We start from the raw sequence: 17,983 nt of genomic DNA, 5'->3' as shown, positions 1-17,983 counted from the left end.
TTGACCGCTACCACTCTTGCACGAGCACGACAACACCTTAGGCAAAGAAGCAAGCATGATAATTACTGGCCTCAAGTACAGTCCTGCCACAGGGCCTTGGCACATACTGTTCCCCAGCCTAAAACCCTTTTCTCCCAATCTTCTCTCTCCCTTCAGGTCTCCTTCAAATGTCACCTCCTCTGAGAAGCCTTCCCTGACCACACTCTGTAACACCCTCTCTTATTGATTAGCCCCTTACTTATTGTTTACTTCATGGGACTTATGGCTAACTGTAATTACCTTATTTACTTATTTCCCTGTATATTTTCACCAGACTGTGAATCATCTGTCTCACCACTGTATCCCACCACTGAGCCCATAACAGCATCTCTGCGCAAATTAGAAAAGATGGCCCTTCCTCAAGACAGCTTACTGTCATTTGCTACAAGTGTGTCCTAATGGACTTACGAATCTGTGACAGCTACAAAACGAGGGCCACCTCTCGAGTTGTGCAGGGCACAGCCTGTGCACAGTAGCCCTGTCCATACCCACCAGTGCCTGGCAGGTAGGGGATGTTCAGTAAAAACCTGCTGACAAGTTGTGTGAGGTCTCTTCGGCCGTTCCCAGAACCTCCCTGCAGCAGGACAGATTCAGGTTAGAGAATGAAGCTTCTCTTGTATCGAAATCTCATGGGAAAAGAGCCAGAGGCAAACAGGGGCCAAGGACTGATGATCTCATTTTCTCTCAAAGGCCATGAGACAAAAGCCATGCTGAACAACAGTGGCCCACGGTACAAACGCAGCAAGATCGAGCGGCGCATGAACACAGACATCTTCTTCTGCATCGGGATCCTCTTCCTCATGTGCCTCACTGGGGCTGTAGGTATGGAAGGTTCTGGAAAGGACAACCCCACAATCATCTTCTGTTTCTTTGGGCGAGTTGCTGCAACTCGGAGCCTCAGTTTCCTCATCTAAAGAAAGAAAAGCCTCAAAGAAAGCCTACTCTGTACTCGAACAGGGTGCCAATTAAGTACAAATGCAGATGACATTCTCCTGAAAGTAGTATGCACTCTAAATCTTAGGAAGATCATCTATCATGTATCTGTCCAAGAAATACTTCCTGAACCCAGGCACCCCCTTATCATGAAAGGGTAACAAGATGAATCAATCACAGGACCGGTCCTCAAAGAGCAGGAAGGTCCTCATAGTCTAGTAGGAGGAAGTCCAACCTGAGAGCAGAATCAGTAACACCATCTGTCCCACTCAGTGAGGGCGGTACCAGGTGCTGTGCTCGTTTCCTAGTGCCACTGTCAAAAGTCAACACAAATTAAGTGGTTTAAAACAATGCTAGTTGATTCTGTTATAGCTGTGGAGTTCAGAAGTCCAAAGTCAGTTTCACTGGATTAAGACCAAGGTGTCCTCAGGGCTGGAGATTCCAGAGGGGAGAATCGGTCCCTTGTCTTTTTCAGTTTCTACTGGCTGCCTGTGTTGCTCCCTTTGAAGCATCTTCTTTCGTCTTCAAAACGCATTGCTCCAATTTCCACTTACACTTCCTTCTCCTTGTCTGTGGGAGTGTGGCCCTCTGCCTCCCTTTTATAAGGGCACTTGTAGTTCCATCACTGGGCCCACCTGGATAGTCCAGGCTCCTCTTCCCCATCTCAAGATCCTTAACTAAATCACATCTGCAAAGTCCCTTTTGCCATCTAAGGTAGCACATTCACAGGACCCAGGGATGAGGACGTGGACACCTTAGGGGGCCATTATTCAGCCCACGACCGGGATTATGGGAACATCAAGGAAGAAAGTCTTGCTGGAGCTGATTCCAGATGCAGTAGGTGCTCCCCGGAGGAGGGTGGTGACAGGAACAGGATGGGGCAGGCAGCTGTGAAAGGCAAGAGAGAGGTCACTTTACCCCAGGGACAGCACAAGCAAAGCACAGCAGCAGGAAGGAGAGCCATGTTAAGCAGAGGAGTGTTTGGCCATTTGGTGTGCCAAGAGCAAGGCCAAGGATGGAGACCTGATTAGAACTGGGCTGTGGCCAGGTTCTACAACGGCCAGGTGTAGACAGCTGTGGGAGGTATAGACACGAGTGATCCGGAGCCATTTCAGTAGATCCTCGGAGGGTAGGGGAAGAGAGGCCCTCACTCTTACCCACTCTCCCCCTCTATGGCTTAACACTAAGGATGGTTCTCAGGACCCTAAAGGAGACCCCAAAAAGAAGCAGGGAGGATCAGAAGGAAGAACTCGGATGCTGAGTCCAGAACCCCCTGCCAACCCCACGCCAGTGAGCAGCTATAGCGTTTGCGCTTTACTTGCTTTTGTCCGAAATCGCACCCATCACTGTTTTTAAAAGACAGTGTCCAGGGAGTCCCCTGGTCGCCTAGAGGTTAGGATTCAGTGCTGTTACTGCTGTGGCCCGGGTTTAATCCCTGGCAGGGGAACTGAGATCCTGCAAGACATGAGGTGCGGAAATAAGCCCCAGTGAGGCACAAAATTAAAAAAAGACAGTGTCTAAAGCTTAAGATCTTCCTAGGCCCACAGAGATTTTCTGTGTCACGACAGTGAGGACAGTGGGATTCAATCTTGTGCGTGGCCTGGAGTTTTGAGTGAATATGCTTCCCAGATGTGTCTAATGGCGCTCCATGTGAGGGGCTCATGGCTGGAAGAGCAGCACCTGCATGCGAGGGAAGCAGGCAAACAAGAAAACCAACTGTTTGTTTTGTGGGCCATCCCCGTGTCCCCGGAAATTCTGGAGAACTGTCAGCTCTTCTTCAGGACAGGTTTTTCAGGGGACGTCAGACCTGGAAAGGACATCGGAGATCATCTCACTGCATCTCCAGGGAAAGGAAGTGAATGATTAAAAGGTCACAGAGTTAGGTGAGGTACAGGCCAACCAGAAGCAGCTTGGTAGATTGCCCAAAATAATAAATACATGGAGAAAGTAATTGGGAGAGGCAGGATTCTATTCTGTCTGAGAATAACACAGGCGGCTTCTGGCACCATATCAAACACAGTTCCCGCGGGAGAGGAAAGCTCTCGAATGAGCACCATTCAGGGTCATTTATCACATGTTTGCTTTAATTGTGTGAAGATGGTGCTTCATTTTTATTTGCCCAGAATGTCCTCCCCAGGTTTTTCTGATCACCCAGTACCCACCTGGGCTTCAGAACCCCTTCAGGCCTCCTCCTCCATGCAGCCTGCTCCGACTTCTTTCATGGTCTGTAGTAACCCTTACTCTGTGCCTTACATTTGGCCCTTAACTTCACGTCGGTAAGTCTCCTTTCTTCTGCTGTATCTGATGGTATGTGACCCAACCTCCTGTGCAAAGAAGTATCTTAGGGGCAGGGTAGGAACCCCTATGCCTTTTATTCTCTATAGTCCCTGCCCTGGGGCCAAGAGCATCACACACATTAGGTTATCCTGTTCTCACAACAACCCCATGGAGAAGGTATTATTACTAATTGACCGATGAGGATGCTGAGATTCAGAGAGCTCAGTGCGAGGTGCACTTATCAATCCTCACTTGATGGGTGTTGTTATCCCCATTTACAGTTAAGGAAACAGAGGGTTCGGTCTGCATCTGGTGCTGTCACTATGGGCTCTTGTAGTGCTCCAGGATCTGGCATAGCACACCTCATGCTAGGTGGGATTTGTATCTTTACATCGTACTCCCTGACTTGGTAGGGAACTCCTCAAAGACAAGAAGTAGGACCGACTCTTTCTTGAATTAAAAAATGTTGGATAAAGGGAGGGAAGGAAGGAGGCAGGGAGGAGTGAGTGAACAGAGATACAGATGGATGGACGGATGGGTGGATAGATGGATGCATGTATGGATGCATGGACGGGTGGAAGGGTGAATGGATGGATAGGTAATTGGATGATTGACTGGATGGATGGATGGGTGGATGGGTATGTGCATGGGAGAGAAAGAGGGACTAGGATTCAGGTCTGTCAAGACTTCCCAGCCATGTACTTTCTACCACACAACTGAAAAAAAAACTCATGCCACTTTCTCGTTTTCCAACCCCTGAATAACAGGATTTCAACAAAATGTAAGTAATCCCCATGCTAGTCTCCTCTGGGAGGACAGACTTAATGCCTATCAAGAGATTGAAATGTAGTACATATGAAGGACCACTTTAGACATAATGAATACACACACACACACACACACACACACCTATGTTATATAGAATAAGGATGGGCTCCTGCAAAGCACACTCATTTCTGGCAATAGGTCAAGGAAGGGCTGATGTAATTGACCAATTTAGGATTAGTTGGAGATTTTGCCTCATACCTGGCTTTGCCTCCTCTTAGGTCACAGCCTCTGGAATGGAACCTTTGCAGAACACCCTCCCTTTGATGTGCCGGATGCCGAGGGCAACTTCCTTCCCCTTGCGCTTGGAGGCTTCTACATGTTCCTCACCATGATCATTCTGCTCCAGGTAGGAGGCCCTCTGTAACTTGGGACTCAGAAGACCCGTGGCCAATATCTGCACAACTTTGCAAAATAAAGAAAAATCAGCGCTGGCCCCGTGAAAGAACTAACTGGACTGAGATGGGGAAATATTTGTCACTTTCTTATGGGTCTTTGAAAGTATTCACAACTGGGATTATGCCAGGACCAGCCCTGCCTTGTGGAGGGGACCTTGGCCTCAGATAATAACAGAGGGAAATATTTATCAGGATTTTCCATTTAAAAGTAAGATTATAGCAGTGATCCACGTGTGCCTGTCCCTCTGCCAGATCTAAACAGGTAAACCCTAGTGACCTGGGAACAACAAAAGATAATGCAGCACAGAGAACTACAGAGAACTTTCAGACCCCAAGCACTGAGAGAAAGAAACCACAGGTTAGTGTTTTCTCATTTGAAAGTTTGAGATGGAAAAAGAGAACTGGCACTATATAGGAGGAAAAAAACAAAAACATAGAGCACCTACGAGAGAGGTAAGAAAGGCAATTACTGTAGGTAAACAGCTGCAGTGAAGTATAAAGAGACAGATTTTAAAGATCCTCAGGCTCTATAAGTAACCACAGTCTATGAAAAGATAAGGCAAGTTGTAGTTTTGTTTTAACAAAACCCCATCTATGTTTGAGTTCTTACAGTATTTGAGGGTGATTCACTGTCCTCTTACTGATGATCCTTTTTCATTCATGAGTTCGTTCATTCATTGAGCACAGTAATCCTTTTAAAATGTGAGTCGGGTCATGCTCTCCTCTGCACTGAACCCTCTGGTGGTTTCACATCCACTCAACGTGAAAACTGAAGTTCTGACTGCAACCAACAAGGTCCTAGGTGATCTGGACCCCGACTCCCTCCTGGACCACGTCTCCGAGCTGTTTCCTGCACACTCACACACAGGCCTGCTGACTCTCACGCCCGCCCTGCAAGCACCCAGCCACCCATGCGCTGCCCGGAACCGTCCTCTTCCCACAGATAACCTCACGCTCACACCCTCATTTCTTCAGGTCTCTGCACAAAGGTCATGGCTTATGACCCACTCCCTCCCAGCCTTCACCCTTTTCACTTTTCTTTACTCTTTTTCATGAGACTTACCGCTACCCAGTATCTATTTCTTTGTTTGTTTACTAGAATGTGAGGTTTTGTTCTGCTCACTGCCATTTGCAGGACCTAGAACGGCATGTGACACCTAAAGCACCTGATAGGTACTAGGTATTGGATCAGGGGGCAGTGATCAACAATGAGTCTGAATAGGAAACAAACTTATGGTTACCAAAGGGAAAAGGGGGCGGGGAGAGGGATAAATTAGCAGTTTGCGATTAGCTGATACACACTACTATATATAAAATAGATAAAACAACAAGACTCTACTGTGTAGCATATTCAAAACCTTGTAATAAACGACAATGGAAAAGAATATATATCTATGTATATTACATACATAAAACTAAATCACTTTGCTGCATACCTGAACCCAACACAGCATTGCAAGTTAACTATCCTTAAAAAGAAAATGAGTCTGAATACCCGTCAAAATGGGCAGCAGTCTTTGGTGGCATAGAGATCCAAGGGGCATCAGGAGACTCTGGACTGAGGTAGCTAGAGCTCCTTACCTCCTTCTGGCTCAGTCATTAAACAAGCGATGGTGAGTGCCTACCCCGTACTGGATATCTCTGGTTGAAGAAGGCGTATCTCTTTCTCAGATGACCCTAAGAATGCCAAGGGAGGCATGAGGTCATTAATCTTTAATTTCTCAGAGAAAGTCCATCATGTGAGCTGACCTGAGCTTTCCATGAAATCCCTTTGCTACTCCCATCACCCAGTGAAGGTTCTGAGATGGGGGACCGGCCCGTTTTCTGATACGATGGGAATTGATCTCCCCACAGATACTGATCCCAATCTCCCTGTACGTGTCCATTGAGCTGGTGAAGCTCGGGCAAGTCTTCTTCCTGCACAATGACCTTGACCTGTATGATGAAGAGACCTATTTGTCCATTCAGTGTCGAGCCCTGAACATCACTGAGGACTTGGGCCAGATCCAGCACATCTTCTCTGACAAGACGGGGACGCTGACCGAGAACAAGATGGTGTTCAGGCGTTGTACCATCATGGGCCATGAGTATTCTCACCAAGAAAATGGTACGAGGGCTTCCAGGGGCTCCCACCCCTCTTCTAAAGGAATTGCCCCTGCTCTCCTGAGAGAATGGTGATAAAAACCATTATCCTGGCTCCCAGCAGAGGCTGGGTGGCTCTGTGGGAAGTAGCTTCCTGCATCCCTGTGGCTTCCTTGTCACAGATCAATGCTGTTCTTATCACTTGTAAACTTTCATTTGTTCACAAAAGCTATCAGTGATCTCCTGTGTGGGAGCCCTCCAGTCGGTTGATCTTTGTCTGGTGCCATTTACACACAGGATTTTTATCCGTCAGGAACGCACTGGGGAAATGTCCAAATTATGTTCCAGTCATGCAGCCAAAGTTTAAGAATTTCTCAGGTCCCCTTACCTGACAGGACAGGCCCAGGTGTAGGCACATGGTGAGATGTGATACATCCAGGAAATGCCCTCCATGCTAACTGATCTCTTAGATTTTCACTGACACAAAGCTTTGCCTTAGGGGATGTGGCTATAAAATGCCTGGACTGTCATCTTGCATAGACTGAAGGTGGCCGACAGAGCTGACTGATCCCCTCAGCTCCCTCCCCCGACAACACACACACACACACACACACACACACACACACACACGCTTCCTAACTAGGAGAAGAAACTCACAAGAGCAGCATTCATTCTCTTGAGTGGGAGGGATGGAGAAAGAGAAAAGAGGGGATATTATAGGCGGTCCAACCCCCTTTGCCACAGTGGTCACCATTTACATGGAGCTTCTAATCTCTTCTTAATAATAATACAGCTACCACTACCAGCCCTTAGAGTCTGCTAATCACTTTTATATCATTATATCATTAAGTCTTCAAAACAACCCTGTGAGTTAGGTACTTTTTTATAACCCCTAATTGAGGAAAGAGAGGCACAGGTTATGCGAAGCTCAAAGTCACATAGCTAGGAGGTAGAAGAGCCAGGATTTGAACCTGTGCAACTTAGTTGCACCCCTCTTTCACCAGCTAGGGTAGCCAGCTGCCTACTCTTAGCTCCACCCCCAAAGTCTGGCATCTCCCCAACCATGATCTGGCCAAGGTATGACTGGCGCAATAACGGGGTTTCTTTCCTGCAGCTAAGCGACTAGAGACCCCAAAGGAGCTGGACTCAGACAGTGAAGAGTGGACCCAATACAAGTGCTTGTCCTTCCCAGCCCGAAGGGACCAGGGACCAGCAACAAAAAGGGGCCAAGGAGGGTCCCAGCCTCTGAGAAGGAGCCAGAGTGCCCAGGCATGCATCCAGGGCCACTTGCGACAAAGGTCCATGGGGCGCTGTGAAATCTCACAGCCCCCTGTGGCCTTCAGCAGCTCCATAGTAAGTCCCTGCCTTTTCCTCTTTGAATTGCTAGTGGCCTGTCTCGGGAGAGAAGGGGGAGGGCTCTGGGGTATGAAAGAGAAAAGGGTGTATAAAGCCTGAAGAGCTCTCAGAATGGCAGCTCTTGGTCTTGTATGTAATCTACACAGGTTTTGGGGGGCATGTACGAGTCTTGTTAATTTCAAATGTTCAATGTTTAGAAATTGGGGGATTTCTAAATGGAATTGAAAAAAGTGTCCCCACTAAGCCGGCATTTCCTTGTGGCAATAAGTGGTTTGAATGAAGAAGTCGGCGCTCCTCAGCCTGGGCGTGCCGTCCTCAGTTCATCACTGTCCCTCACTCCCTCTCTCTTTATCCTCATCCCTGAGCTGAGGCCCAGCAGCATGTTCATTATGCATTTTTTCCAAAATACAGTTAAGAGGAAAAAGAAATATCTGACATGCCCATGTTTCTATAAAGTGGAAAAACAAAAGATGAGCCTGTAAGGCTTAGGTTTCAAGAAAAATGGGAGAATGTATTTATTGTGATAAAGAGTCTTAAATTGTTATGATGCAAAGAACATCTCTGTCAAATTTCCTCAGTCCACCTCACTCCCTTAGGCTAACTGCCAGGCCCCTAGGATGTTCAACTTTGCAACTGTGGGGCTTTCTGCATCTGGTCCCTCACATTTGATCCATTGGGATAGTTACCACTAGACGTCCAGGCAGCAGGTGAAGAAACTGAGTTCTTTCCCCGAGATGACACAGCATGCCCAAAAAGTCAAGGCCAGAACCAGGGCCTCTGACTCCTGTCTCATCCCACTTTCCTCTGCACCAGGCTCTTCCTCTGGGGAACACATCATCCAGAGTCTTCTGCACTTACAGAAAAGGCCTCAGGGAGCCCCAGGTATCTTGAACAAGACACACATACAGAGGGACTGAAAGTGCTATTATACCATTATTAGAACATTAGATTTTCAAAATGATCATTTTGGTGAATTTCCTTCCAGTCTTTTATTTCCCGCACTAATACACACACACACACACACACACACGCACACACACAAACTACATATTTTAACATTTTTGCAGTCATAGTACACATAAGTTATAGCTGCTGGGTTTTTTTAATCTGACACGATATCAAGAGCCTTTTCCACATTGCTACCTAGTGTTCATTACCCAGGACTCTGTTTTCTGACTGTGACAAGAAATGCTGTGAGTCTGTATGTTCTGGGTTGTTGTTTATCTAACTTTAAGTAAGTACAGGTTTAGCTCTCTTATGTTATTATCATGCACAGAAATGCAATAGTAGCAAGGAGAAAACAATAACAGTGTGGTAAGACATATGATGCTTATAAACCTACAAGAAGAATGATCCATTGATGCCTTTGGGAAGATTTTGGGTTTTATTTTTCTTTTTGATTTTCCCAAATGAAGTAACAACGAGACATGCATGTTGTCAAGTCTTTCCTTCTTTAATATAATTCTGTCCCTTCTGAATGGAATGCCCTTCCCCTCAGCTCTTTACCTAAATATCTGGACAATGAATTCAGTGAATTCTCATTGGGCACAGGTAGTAAGTCTTGCGCTACTGGTGTCTTTTGGCATCTTCCAGTTCTAGATACCATGGGCATCCCGTGTATCTGAGAACGTCTCCCCCAGGACATGGGGGAAAAAAGGAAGCTTTCCTGTGTAGATCTCATTTGGGATACACAGATTCATTGCCCAGCCTGACAGATCTCAGCAGCCCAGAGAAATTGCAGCCCTGAGTCAGTCAGTATAACTTTTATTCGGGGCCCTTAGCTGACGGTCAGTGAAAGGGACATGTTAACTTATGAGCTGTCTCCAGATCCTGGATGGTACCGTTCTGCCTGGCTGGCACATTCCAAGTCCAGTTCTAACTAAATGCATTTAGGAACAATAAGGAAATTGACACATAGAGTAGGACCCAACTCTTGTTGCCTGAGCAGGAGAGGATGGTGATGTGTTCTCTTTGTGAGCTGCTAAATATGCTGTTCTACAAGTCAGGCTGAAAATCTGGGGTCAGTGGGACAATAGCATCCTGGCTATTTGTTAGGGAGGGCACTGGGCCAAGGGTCAGGAAACATAGGCTCTGGTTTCAACTCTGCTGAGGCTCGCTGGGTGGCCTTATGCAACACGTTAAACTTCTCTCTATCCCTGTTTCATCACCTGAAAATACGTTGCTTACAACTCTGACTGGCTGTTCTAAAAGTCAAATACCATGATGCTTGTGCTGATCTGCAAGGTCGCTGCCAGCTATGAATTAAGCACATTTGGGGTCAAATGTCCCAGGTTCTCATCTTTGCTCCACCGTGTATTAGCTCTGTGACTTCGGTCAACTCACTGAGCTGGAAGCCTCGATGTTCTCATCTTGAAAAGGGATTATTGTTATGCCTCGTGAGTTGATTTTGAGGATTTAATTCTTAAAGCTCATGTGTTCTAGACAGATGGATAACTAATAGAAGTTTTAAATGACTTTTCTAAAGGAAGGATGTCTGCCTTGGGCAAACGTTCACATAACTGATGACAGGGAGGGGAAATGGGAGTTTTCATAAAACACAATGTCAAGCTCTCTCCCCTGAGATTCTGGGATATTCGGTCTAGGGTGGGGCCTGAGCATTCATGTTTTTATTTCTGATGATTCCAGTGAGCAACCAAGATTGAGAAACGCTCTAAGCATACCATCACCCCACTGGAAAATAGTCTTCATTTGGCTCAGACAGGCGCCTTGTACAGCTTGGGAGGCATTGGCTAAAGGGGGTGATTTATGCTGTCTTAAATGGCTCTGGCACTAACCTGTAAACTCTCTGTGGCTAAGTGGCAGACCCTTGAGTAAGTCCATGGAGAACGTCTGTGGCAGCCCCAGGGGGATGCCCTGGCTCCTGGCTCCCGCTCCCCCCAACCCCTTGGCAGGCTTTTTGTGTTGCCTCCTCTTCCACCCGCCCGTCTGGCAGCCAACCTCGTTGGATAATCTCTTGGCAAAACCAGTGCTTTACCTTTCCTTTGTAAACTCAGCCAGAACTTGCCTCTGAAGCCCCAGGGATGCCAGGTCATGGCGGAGCACCCAACCCCATTCCAAAGAAGCCTATTGCTCTGAACCAAAAATAAAATGAGCATCAACAATAACAACCACTACAACAAAAGCTGGCTTTTTCCTTTTACTACAAAGATCAAGGAAGCATCTGTTATTGTTGTCTAATTGGCTGCTCTAATATCTGTGGCTTTAGGGTGGGGTAATATTCTTAGGAAAGTGGTGAGTTCTGAGCCAGCATTTAATAGTCCTGCCAGAGGGAAAATGAAATGCCTTTTCACCCCTGGTCTGTAAGCAGCCAAGATTGGAGTAGAGAGTCTTTGTTTAGACATGCCACTTGGAAATATATTTTTGTGTCATCAGACCAAAGACTATTTTCCTAATCATAAAGTTTGCATCAGGGCCGTTCAGGTTCCAAATCCCACCACCTCTCCCTTCTGTGGGCACGACCCCTCCCACCTGTCAAGAAAGAATGCAATAGAGGGAAGTAAAGGCAATGTCTTTGGCCCTCTGCCTCATTTCTTGAAACTTGGTCTTCCTTTCATTCTTGGGAAGATATTTGTGCCATACTTATAGTCTGCTCCGGGTTGACAGGGACAGCCAACATGCACAGACTCCCACGGCAAGGTTAGGTAAGAGTCCTGATTTAACTAGTCAAGCACGCAAAATCTTTTAGTAAGTGATGTGACCACACAGGGCAAGAAATGGATGAAGCCTGTCTCAGCTTTGCTTCCCTTAGCTCCCAGGGTCCCAAATGGGGGCATACAGCTGTGGTGACCCTTTTCACAGAACTGGGTCTTACAAGATCTGGGATACTTCTTTCTTTTTTTCTTTTTTTTTTAAATTGAAGTATAGTTGATTTACAATGTTGTATTAGTTTGTGGTGGTGTATAGCAAAGTGATTCAGATAGATAGATAGATAGATAGATAGATACAGACATATTCTTTTTCATATACTTTTCCATTATGGCTAATTACAGGATATTGAATACAGTTCCCTGTGCTATACAGTAGGACCTTGTTGTTTATCTGTTTTACGTATAGTAGTTTCTATCTGCTAATCCCAAACTCCTAACTTATTCCTACCCATCCCCTTTCCCTTTGGTAACCATAAGTTTGTCTTCTATGTCCATGAGTCTGTTTCTGTTTCATAAATAAGTTCATTTGTATCATATTTTAGATCCACATATAAGTGATATCATGTGGTATTTATCTTTCTCTGTCAGACTTACTTCACTTAGTATGATAATCTCAAGGTTCATCCATGTTGCTGCAAATGGCATTATTTCATTCTTTTTAATGGCTGACTTACACACACACACACACACACACACACACACACACACCTTCTTTACCCATTCATCTGTCGATGGGCATTTAGGTTACTTCCATGTCTTGACTATTGTAAATAGTGCTACTGTGAACACTGGGCTGAATATATCTTTTTGGTTTGTTGGGGGTTTTATTGCGGTACGCGGGCCTCTCACTGTTGTGGCCTCTCCCGTTGCGGAGCACAGCCTCCGGATGCGCAGGCTCAGCGGCCATGGCTCACGGGCCCAGCCGCTCCGCGGCATGTGCGATCCCCCTGGACCAGGGCACGAACCGGTGTCCCCTGCATCGGCAGGCGGACTCTCAACCACTGCGCCACCAGGGAAGCCCCTGAATATATCTTTTTGAATTAGAGTTTTCTCCGGATATATGCCCAGGAGTGAGATTGCTGGATCATATGGCAACTCTATTTTTAGTTTTTTAAGGAGCCTCCACACTGTTTTCCATAGTGGTTGCACCAATTTACATTCCCACCAACAGTATAAGAGGGTTCCCTTTTCTCCACACCCTCTCCAGCATTTGTTATTTGTAGACTTTTGATGATGGTCATTCTGACCAATGTGAGGTGATACCTCATTATAGTTGTGATTTGCATTTTTCTAATAAGTAGCAATATTGAGCATCTTTTCATGTGCCTATTGGCCATCTGTATGTCTTCTTTGGAGAAATGTCTATTTAGGTCTTCCGCCCATTTTTAGATTGGGTTTTTTGTTTTTTTGTTGTTGAGTTGTATGAGCTGTTTGTATATTTTGGAAATTAAGCTCCTGTTGGTCACATCATTTGCAAATATTTTTTCCCAGTCTGTAGGTTGTCTTTTCATTTTGTTTATGGTTTCCTTTGCTGTGCAAAAGCTTATAAGTTTGATTAGGTCCCATTTGTTTATTTTTGCTTTTATTTCTTTTGTCTTGGGCGACTGACTTAAGAAAACATTGGTACGATTTATGTCAGAGAATGTTTTGCCTATATTCTCTTCTAGGAATTTTATGTTGTCATGTCTTATATTTAAGCCTTTAAGGCATTTTGAGTTTATTTTTTGTGTATGGTTTGAGGGTGTGTTCTAACTTCATTGATTTACATTTACATTTACAGCTTTCCCAACACCACTTGCTGAAGAGACTGTCTTTTCTCCATTGTATATTCTTGCCTCCTTTGTCAAAGAGTAATTGGCCATAGGTGTGTGGGTTTATTTCTGGGCTCTCTCTACTGTTCCATTGATCCATATGTCTGTTATTGTGCCAATATCATGTTGTTGCTGTTGTTGTTGTTGTTTGTTTGCTGTACGCGGGCCTCTCACTGTTGTGGCCTCTCCCGTTGCGGAGCACAGGCTCCGGACGCGCAGGCCCAGCGGCCACAGCTCACAGGCCCAGCCGCTCCATGGCATGTGGGATCTTCCCAGACCGGGGCACGAACCAGTGTCCCCTGCTTCGGCAGGCGGACTCTCAACCACTGCGCCGCCAGGGAAGCCCTATCATGTTGTTTTGATTACAGTAGCTTTGTAGTATTGTCTGAAGTCTGGGAGGGTTATGCCTCCAGTTTTGCTGTTTTTCCCCAGAATTGCTTTGGCAATTCTGGGTCTTCCATGGCTCCATACAAATTTTAGCATTCTTTGTTCTAGTTCTGTGAAAAATGTCATGGGTAATTTGATAGGGATCACATTAAATCTATAGATTATTTTGAGTAGTATGTTCATTTTAACAATATTAGTTCTTCAAATCCAAGAACATGGAATATCTTTCCATTTCTTTGTATGATCTTCAATTTCCTTTATCATTGTTTAATAGTTCTCAGCAGATAAGTCTTTCAGTTCCTTGGTCAGGTTTATTCCTAAGTTTGGTTGTAGTTTTGGGGTTTTTTGATGCAATTTTAAAAGGAATTGTTTTTTTACTCTATCTTTCTGATATTTCATTGTTAATGTAAAGAAATGCAACAGATTTCTATATGTTAAACTTGTATCCTGCTACCTTGCTGAAATCATTTATCAGTTTTAGTAGTTTTTGTGTGGAGTCTTTAGGGTTTTCTATGTATAATATCATGTCATCTGTATATAATGACAATTTTACCTCTTCCCTTCCAGATTGGATATCTTTTATTTTTCTTGTCTAACTGCTGTGGCTAGGACTCCCAGTACTATGTTGAATAGAAGAGGTGAGAGTGGGCGTCCTTGTCTCATTCCAGATTTTAGCAGGAAGACTTTCTCTGTTGATTATTTTGTCGGCTGTGGGTTTGTCATAAGTAGATTTTATTATGCTGAGATATGATCCCGCTCTACCCACTTTGGTAAGGGTTTTTATCATGAATGGATGCTATGGGAAACTCTCTTCTTGGATTAGGCCACTGAGTTTTTTTCCTTGGGGCTTCTGTCCCATTTGGGAAAAGCTTACCTTAATAATCCACATGCTTCTATTTAAGCAAATATTTACTAATACTGAGCTCTCCCCATTCTTGAACCAAACTCAATATCATCAAGGCCACAACCTCATCAAGGGCAACAACATGACTGCCCTAAATAAGACTTCAGCCTTCAGCTTCCCAGCAACTGGGAAAGTTTGTTTCCACAATAGCAATACAACTACGTGGCTAAGTATTCAAAAGGAACCAAAAGTCAAATGAAGAGAGTAAGCCTCCCTCCCTCCTCTATTCCCCACCACCTCAGAGACAACCATTATTTGTATATTCCTGTGTCTTTGCCAGAGGTGCTGTATCTATATAGAAGCAGGCAAGAGGGGTGTACACAGAAACACATCCTTTCCCACAAACAGAAGCATAGCATACACACTGTTTTGGACTTTGGACTTTTTTTTAACCTAATGAATCTTGGGGAATATTTCATAGATGTAAACAAACTGACAGATATTCAATGGAGAGCCGCTTATCCCATTTTTAATGGCTGTTAGACTTTGTTGGATGGTCGAGCCATCACATGTTTATACATGTATGTAAGTTTTTCTATGGTATTCTTAGAGCATAACTGCTAAATTGAGATGGTGTGCATTTTTTAAATGTTGATCGATACTTCTCACATGGTTGTACGAGTTCAGACACTCACCAAAGCAAACAGAAGGGTCTGCTTCCTCCCCGTCTCCCAAGTCTTTGTATTCTCAGTGTCTACATTTCTTTAGAATAGCCTTTCATTTATTGTCGGTCGGTCAACAAATACTAAATAATATGGCAAGTACTGTTACAGACACTGGGGATGTAAAGTCTAATGGGGCATTGTCCCTGATTTCAGGCACTTACAGCCCAGTGAAGGGGCAAGAACCCCAGTGCCTACAGGACACTGCTCTCAGTGCTGGGGTGTATGGATGCAGAGGTTCTATAGGTGCCCAGAAGAGGTGCACCTCCATCAAACTAGGCATCAGGGGGCTTCCTGGAAGGGTTAGCATCAGAGCTGAATTTGAGACAAAATTTTAAAGGTTAACCAGAGCAAAGAGAAGAGACCATCTAGTGGGGAGAGTGCAGGTTGTTTTAGGGGAGACATTCTGCACAAGCAAATGGAGACTTGGGGTTCCAAGGAATGGCTGGAATAAGAGGCACAGGTCGGAGAGAGGTGAAGGAGGAGATGGAGGCGTGGGAGGAACCAAGCCACAGAGTTTGCTTCCAGGCCTATATGCACCAGGGTTCCTGTTCATTTCCACCGCTGGCTCTGTGGGTTCCCATAGCAACAATCTGCTGCACCCAATTAGTGATAGTCATCAATGTGACCATGAGTGAGCCGTCACTAAAACCGAGAGGAGAGTAATGGAATGGGGCTTGGCCTTCTTCTCCCAGCCTTCAATGCAAAGCACTCCCCAGTCAGAGAGGAAGTGGGAGTGATAGGGCAACCCTATAGCCTAGAGCCTTGCTACTCAAACTCTTGTCCTCGGACCCCCAGCAGGAGCACCGCTTGGGAGCCTGTAGAAATGCAGATGCTCAGACCCCACTCCAGACCTGCTGCATCAGCATATGCATTTAAATAATACACCCAGCTGATTTGTGTATATGTTAGAGTTTGGGAAGTGCTGGCATCGTGCTTAAGGGTTTGGGTTTTGGCATCAGCAGAACTGGATTCAAGACCCAGCTTTTTAATTGATTTTGGAAGCTTAGCCAAGTTACTTCTCTTCAGTGAGCCTCATTTGCCTCATAAATAAAATGGGAGAATGATAGTAGCTATATTGATGCTGTAATAATGATTACATGATGTACATGGAAGCACTTACCAAAGCCCCTGACTTTGCTATAAGTTGTCAATAGATATAATCTGATGATAATGAGAGGATCCTTGAGGGTGTGGTGTGAGGTCAGAGATCACCTTCCCCAAAGAGGGTTTATCTGAGCTTCAGGTGTTCTGCAATAGAAAGAAATCCAACCAGTTGGGTGCCCAGCTGCCACAAAGCTCTAATCTGAGCAACTGGTAGCCCCACAAATGTATATTTCTTTTCCTTCAGAGAAATAGACTAGCCAAAGGGCCTGGAAGGGGTTGGGGGCACTGCTTTCTCTAAAAGCGTCCTACATGCCAAGTTCCTAAATGTTAATGAACCGGACAGCAAACCAATGGGCTGTGGATGAAGGGAACCACGAAGAAGCTTGCCCTGCAGAAACAAGTTTGCGTGCCTGGCTAAAGCTGCTGACATCTGCCGCTGACACCTGCAGGCTGGGCCTGCTGCCAATGCCAGAGAGAAGCAGGCCCTTTGCAGAACTTTTTTTTTGTGCATTGCTATATGATTGGGTAGAAATATACTAAATAAGAGTTTTAAAAAAGAACCCGCATGGGTTAATCAGTGTTGAGGTAGCATGGTGTCCTAGATAGGAGTCAGGCAACAAAGGTTTGAGTGAGTGCCTACAGGCTGCCAGGCACCGGGGACACATCACAGTCTCTGCCCTCATGGCACTTAGAGACTAGAGAGTAATGGACATGCAATACATAACCGTTAAATCATTTTAACTGTGTCACCGTTTGGAAATACACAATGCATAGCTTGGAGCAAAGCGGTGTGCTGTCAGAGGCCGGAGTCAGGTGGTGTGAAAACTGTCCTAGTTCTGACCCTGCTTCAATGTGCAATCTTGGGGAGTTCACTATCCTACCTGGCACTCAGTTTTAGCATCAGGAAAATAGGGGATTTGGCCTTGATGACCTCCAAGCTTGTTCCCAAGTCTGGGTATCTTTGGTAAGGGTTAAAAGCATCCCATTCATGTACCCCTGCCAAAAAAAAAAAAATGAAATCTACTTTCTGAAAAAGATCCCCATAATCCCCTTTATAATCTCATGGACTCCCTGCTGAGCCCTAAGGATTAGATATATAAGCCCGTCAGTTGTATTTGGGATCCCAGACGCTAAAGATGCCAGCTGTCAGCAAGTATCAAAGTCCACTTCCTTCTCATGGGAGATCTTGCCTGGCATGGAGGTTAAATAACATGAATTCTAGAGTCGGACTATCTTGAATCAACTTGCTGTGAGACCTTGGACAAGACACCTAATCTCCCTGGGCAGCAATTTCCTCGTTTGAAGTACAGAGGTAACTGGGAGAGTAATAGTACTCAGTAGATAGTGTGCTGTGGGGATGCAGTGAGATAATGGATGTACCCGGAACATAAGAAACACCCCACGAAATGGAACTGTCGTTACTATTATCAGAAATTGGCTCAGAGTCCCGTGAGTGATGTTGGTAAACTGGATGGACCCTGGAATCTGGTTAGAGGAATACGCACGGGAGCATTAATAAGGGAACATAGCTACT

The 17,983-nt window shown here is 45.3% G+C and overlaps 1 protein-coding gene across 1 annotated transcript in view; it reads left to right on the top strand.

The window, feature by feature from the left end:
- ATP10B (ATPase phospholipid transporting 10B (putative)) overlaps positions 1-17,983 on the top strand; it is a gene marked incomplete at its 3' end in the record, with an annotated part of 338,125 nt that overhangs the window by 294,709 nt on the left and 25,433 nt on the right. The window contains exons 10-14 of the mRNA XM_079703067.1: positions 730-861; positions 4,296-4,423; positions 6,327-6,646; positions 6,868-6,932; positions 7,669-7,907. Coding sequence (XP_079559193.1) covers positions 730-861; positions 4,296-4,423; positions 6,327-6,646; positions 6,868-6,932; positions 7,669-7,907 — 884 coding nt within the window. The remainder of the gene's footprint in view (positions 1-729; positions 862-4,295; positions 4,424-6,326; positions 6,647-6,867; positions 6,933-7,668; positions 7,908-17,983) is intronic.

The sequence above is a fragment of the Hyperoodon ampullatus genome (assembly GCF_949752795.1).
Source record: "Hyperoodon ampullatus genome assembly, chromosome: 4".
NCBI lineage: Eukaryota > Metazoa > Chordata > Mammalia > Artiodactyla > Ziphiidae > Hyperoodon > Hyperoodon ampullatus.
Note: the sequence above shows the minus strand (reverse complement) of the source record. Positions and strands in the feature narration are given on the sequence as shown.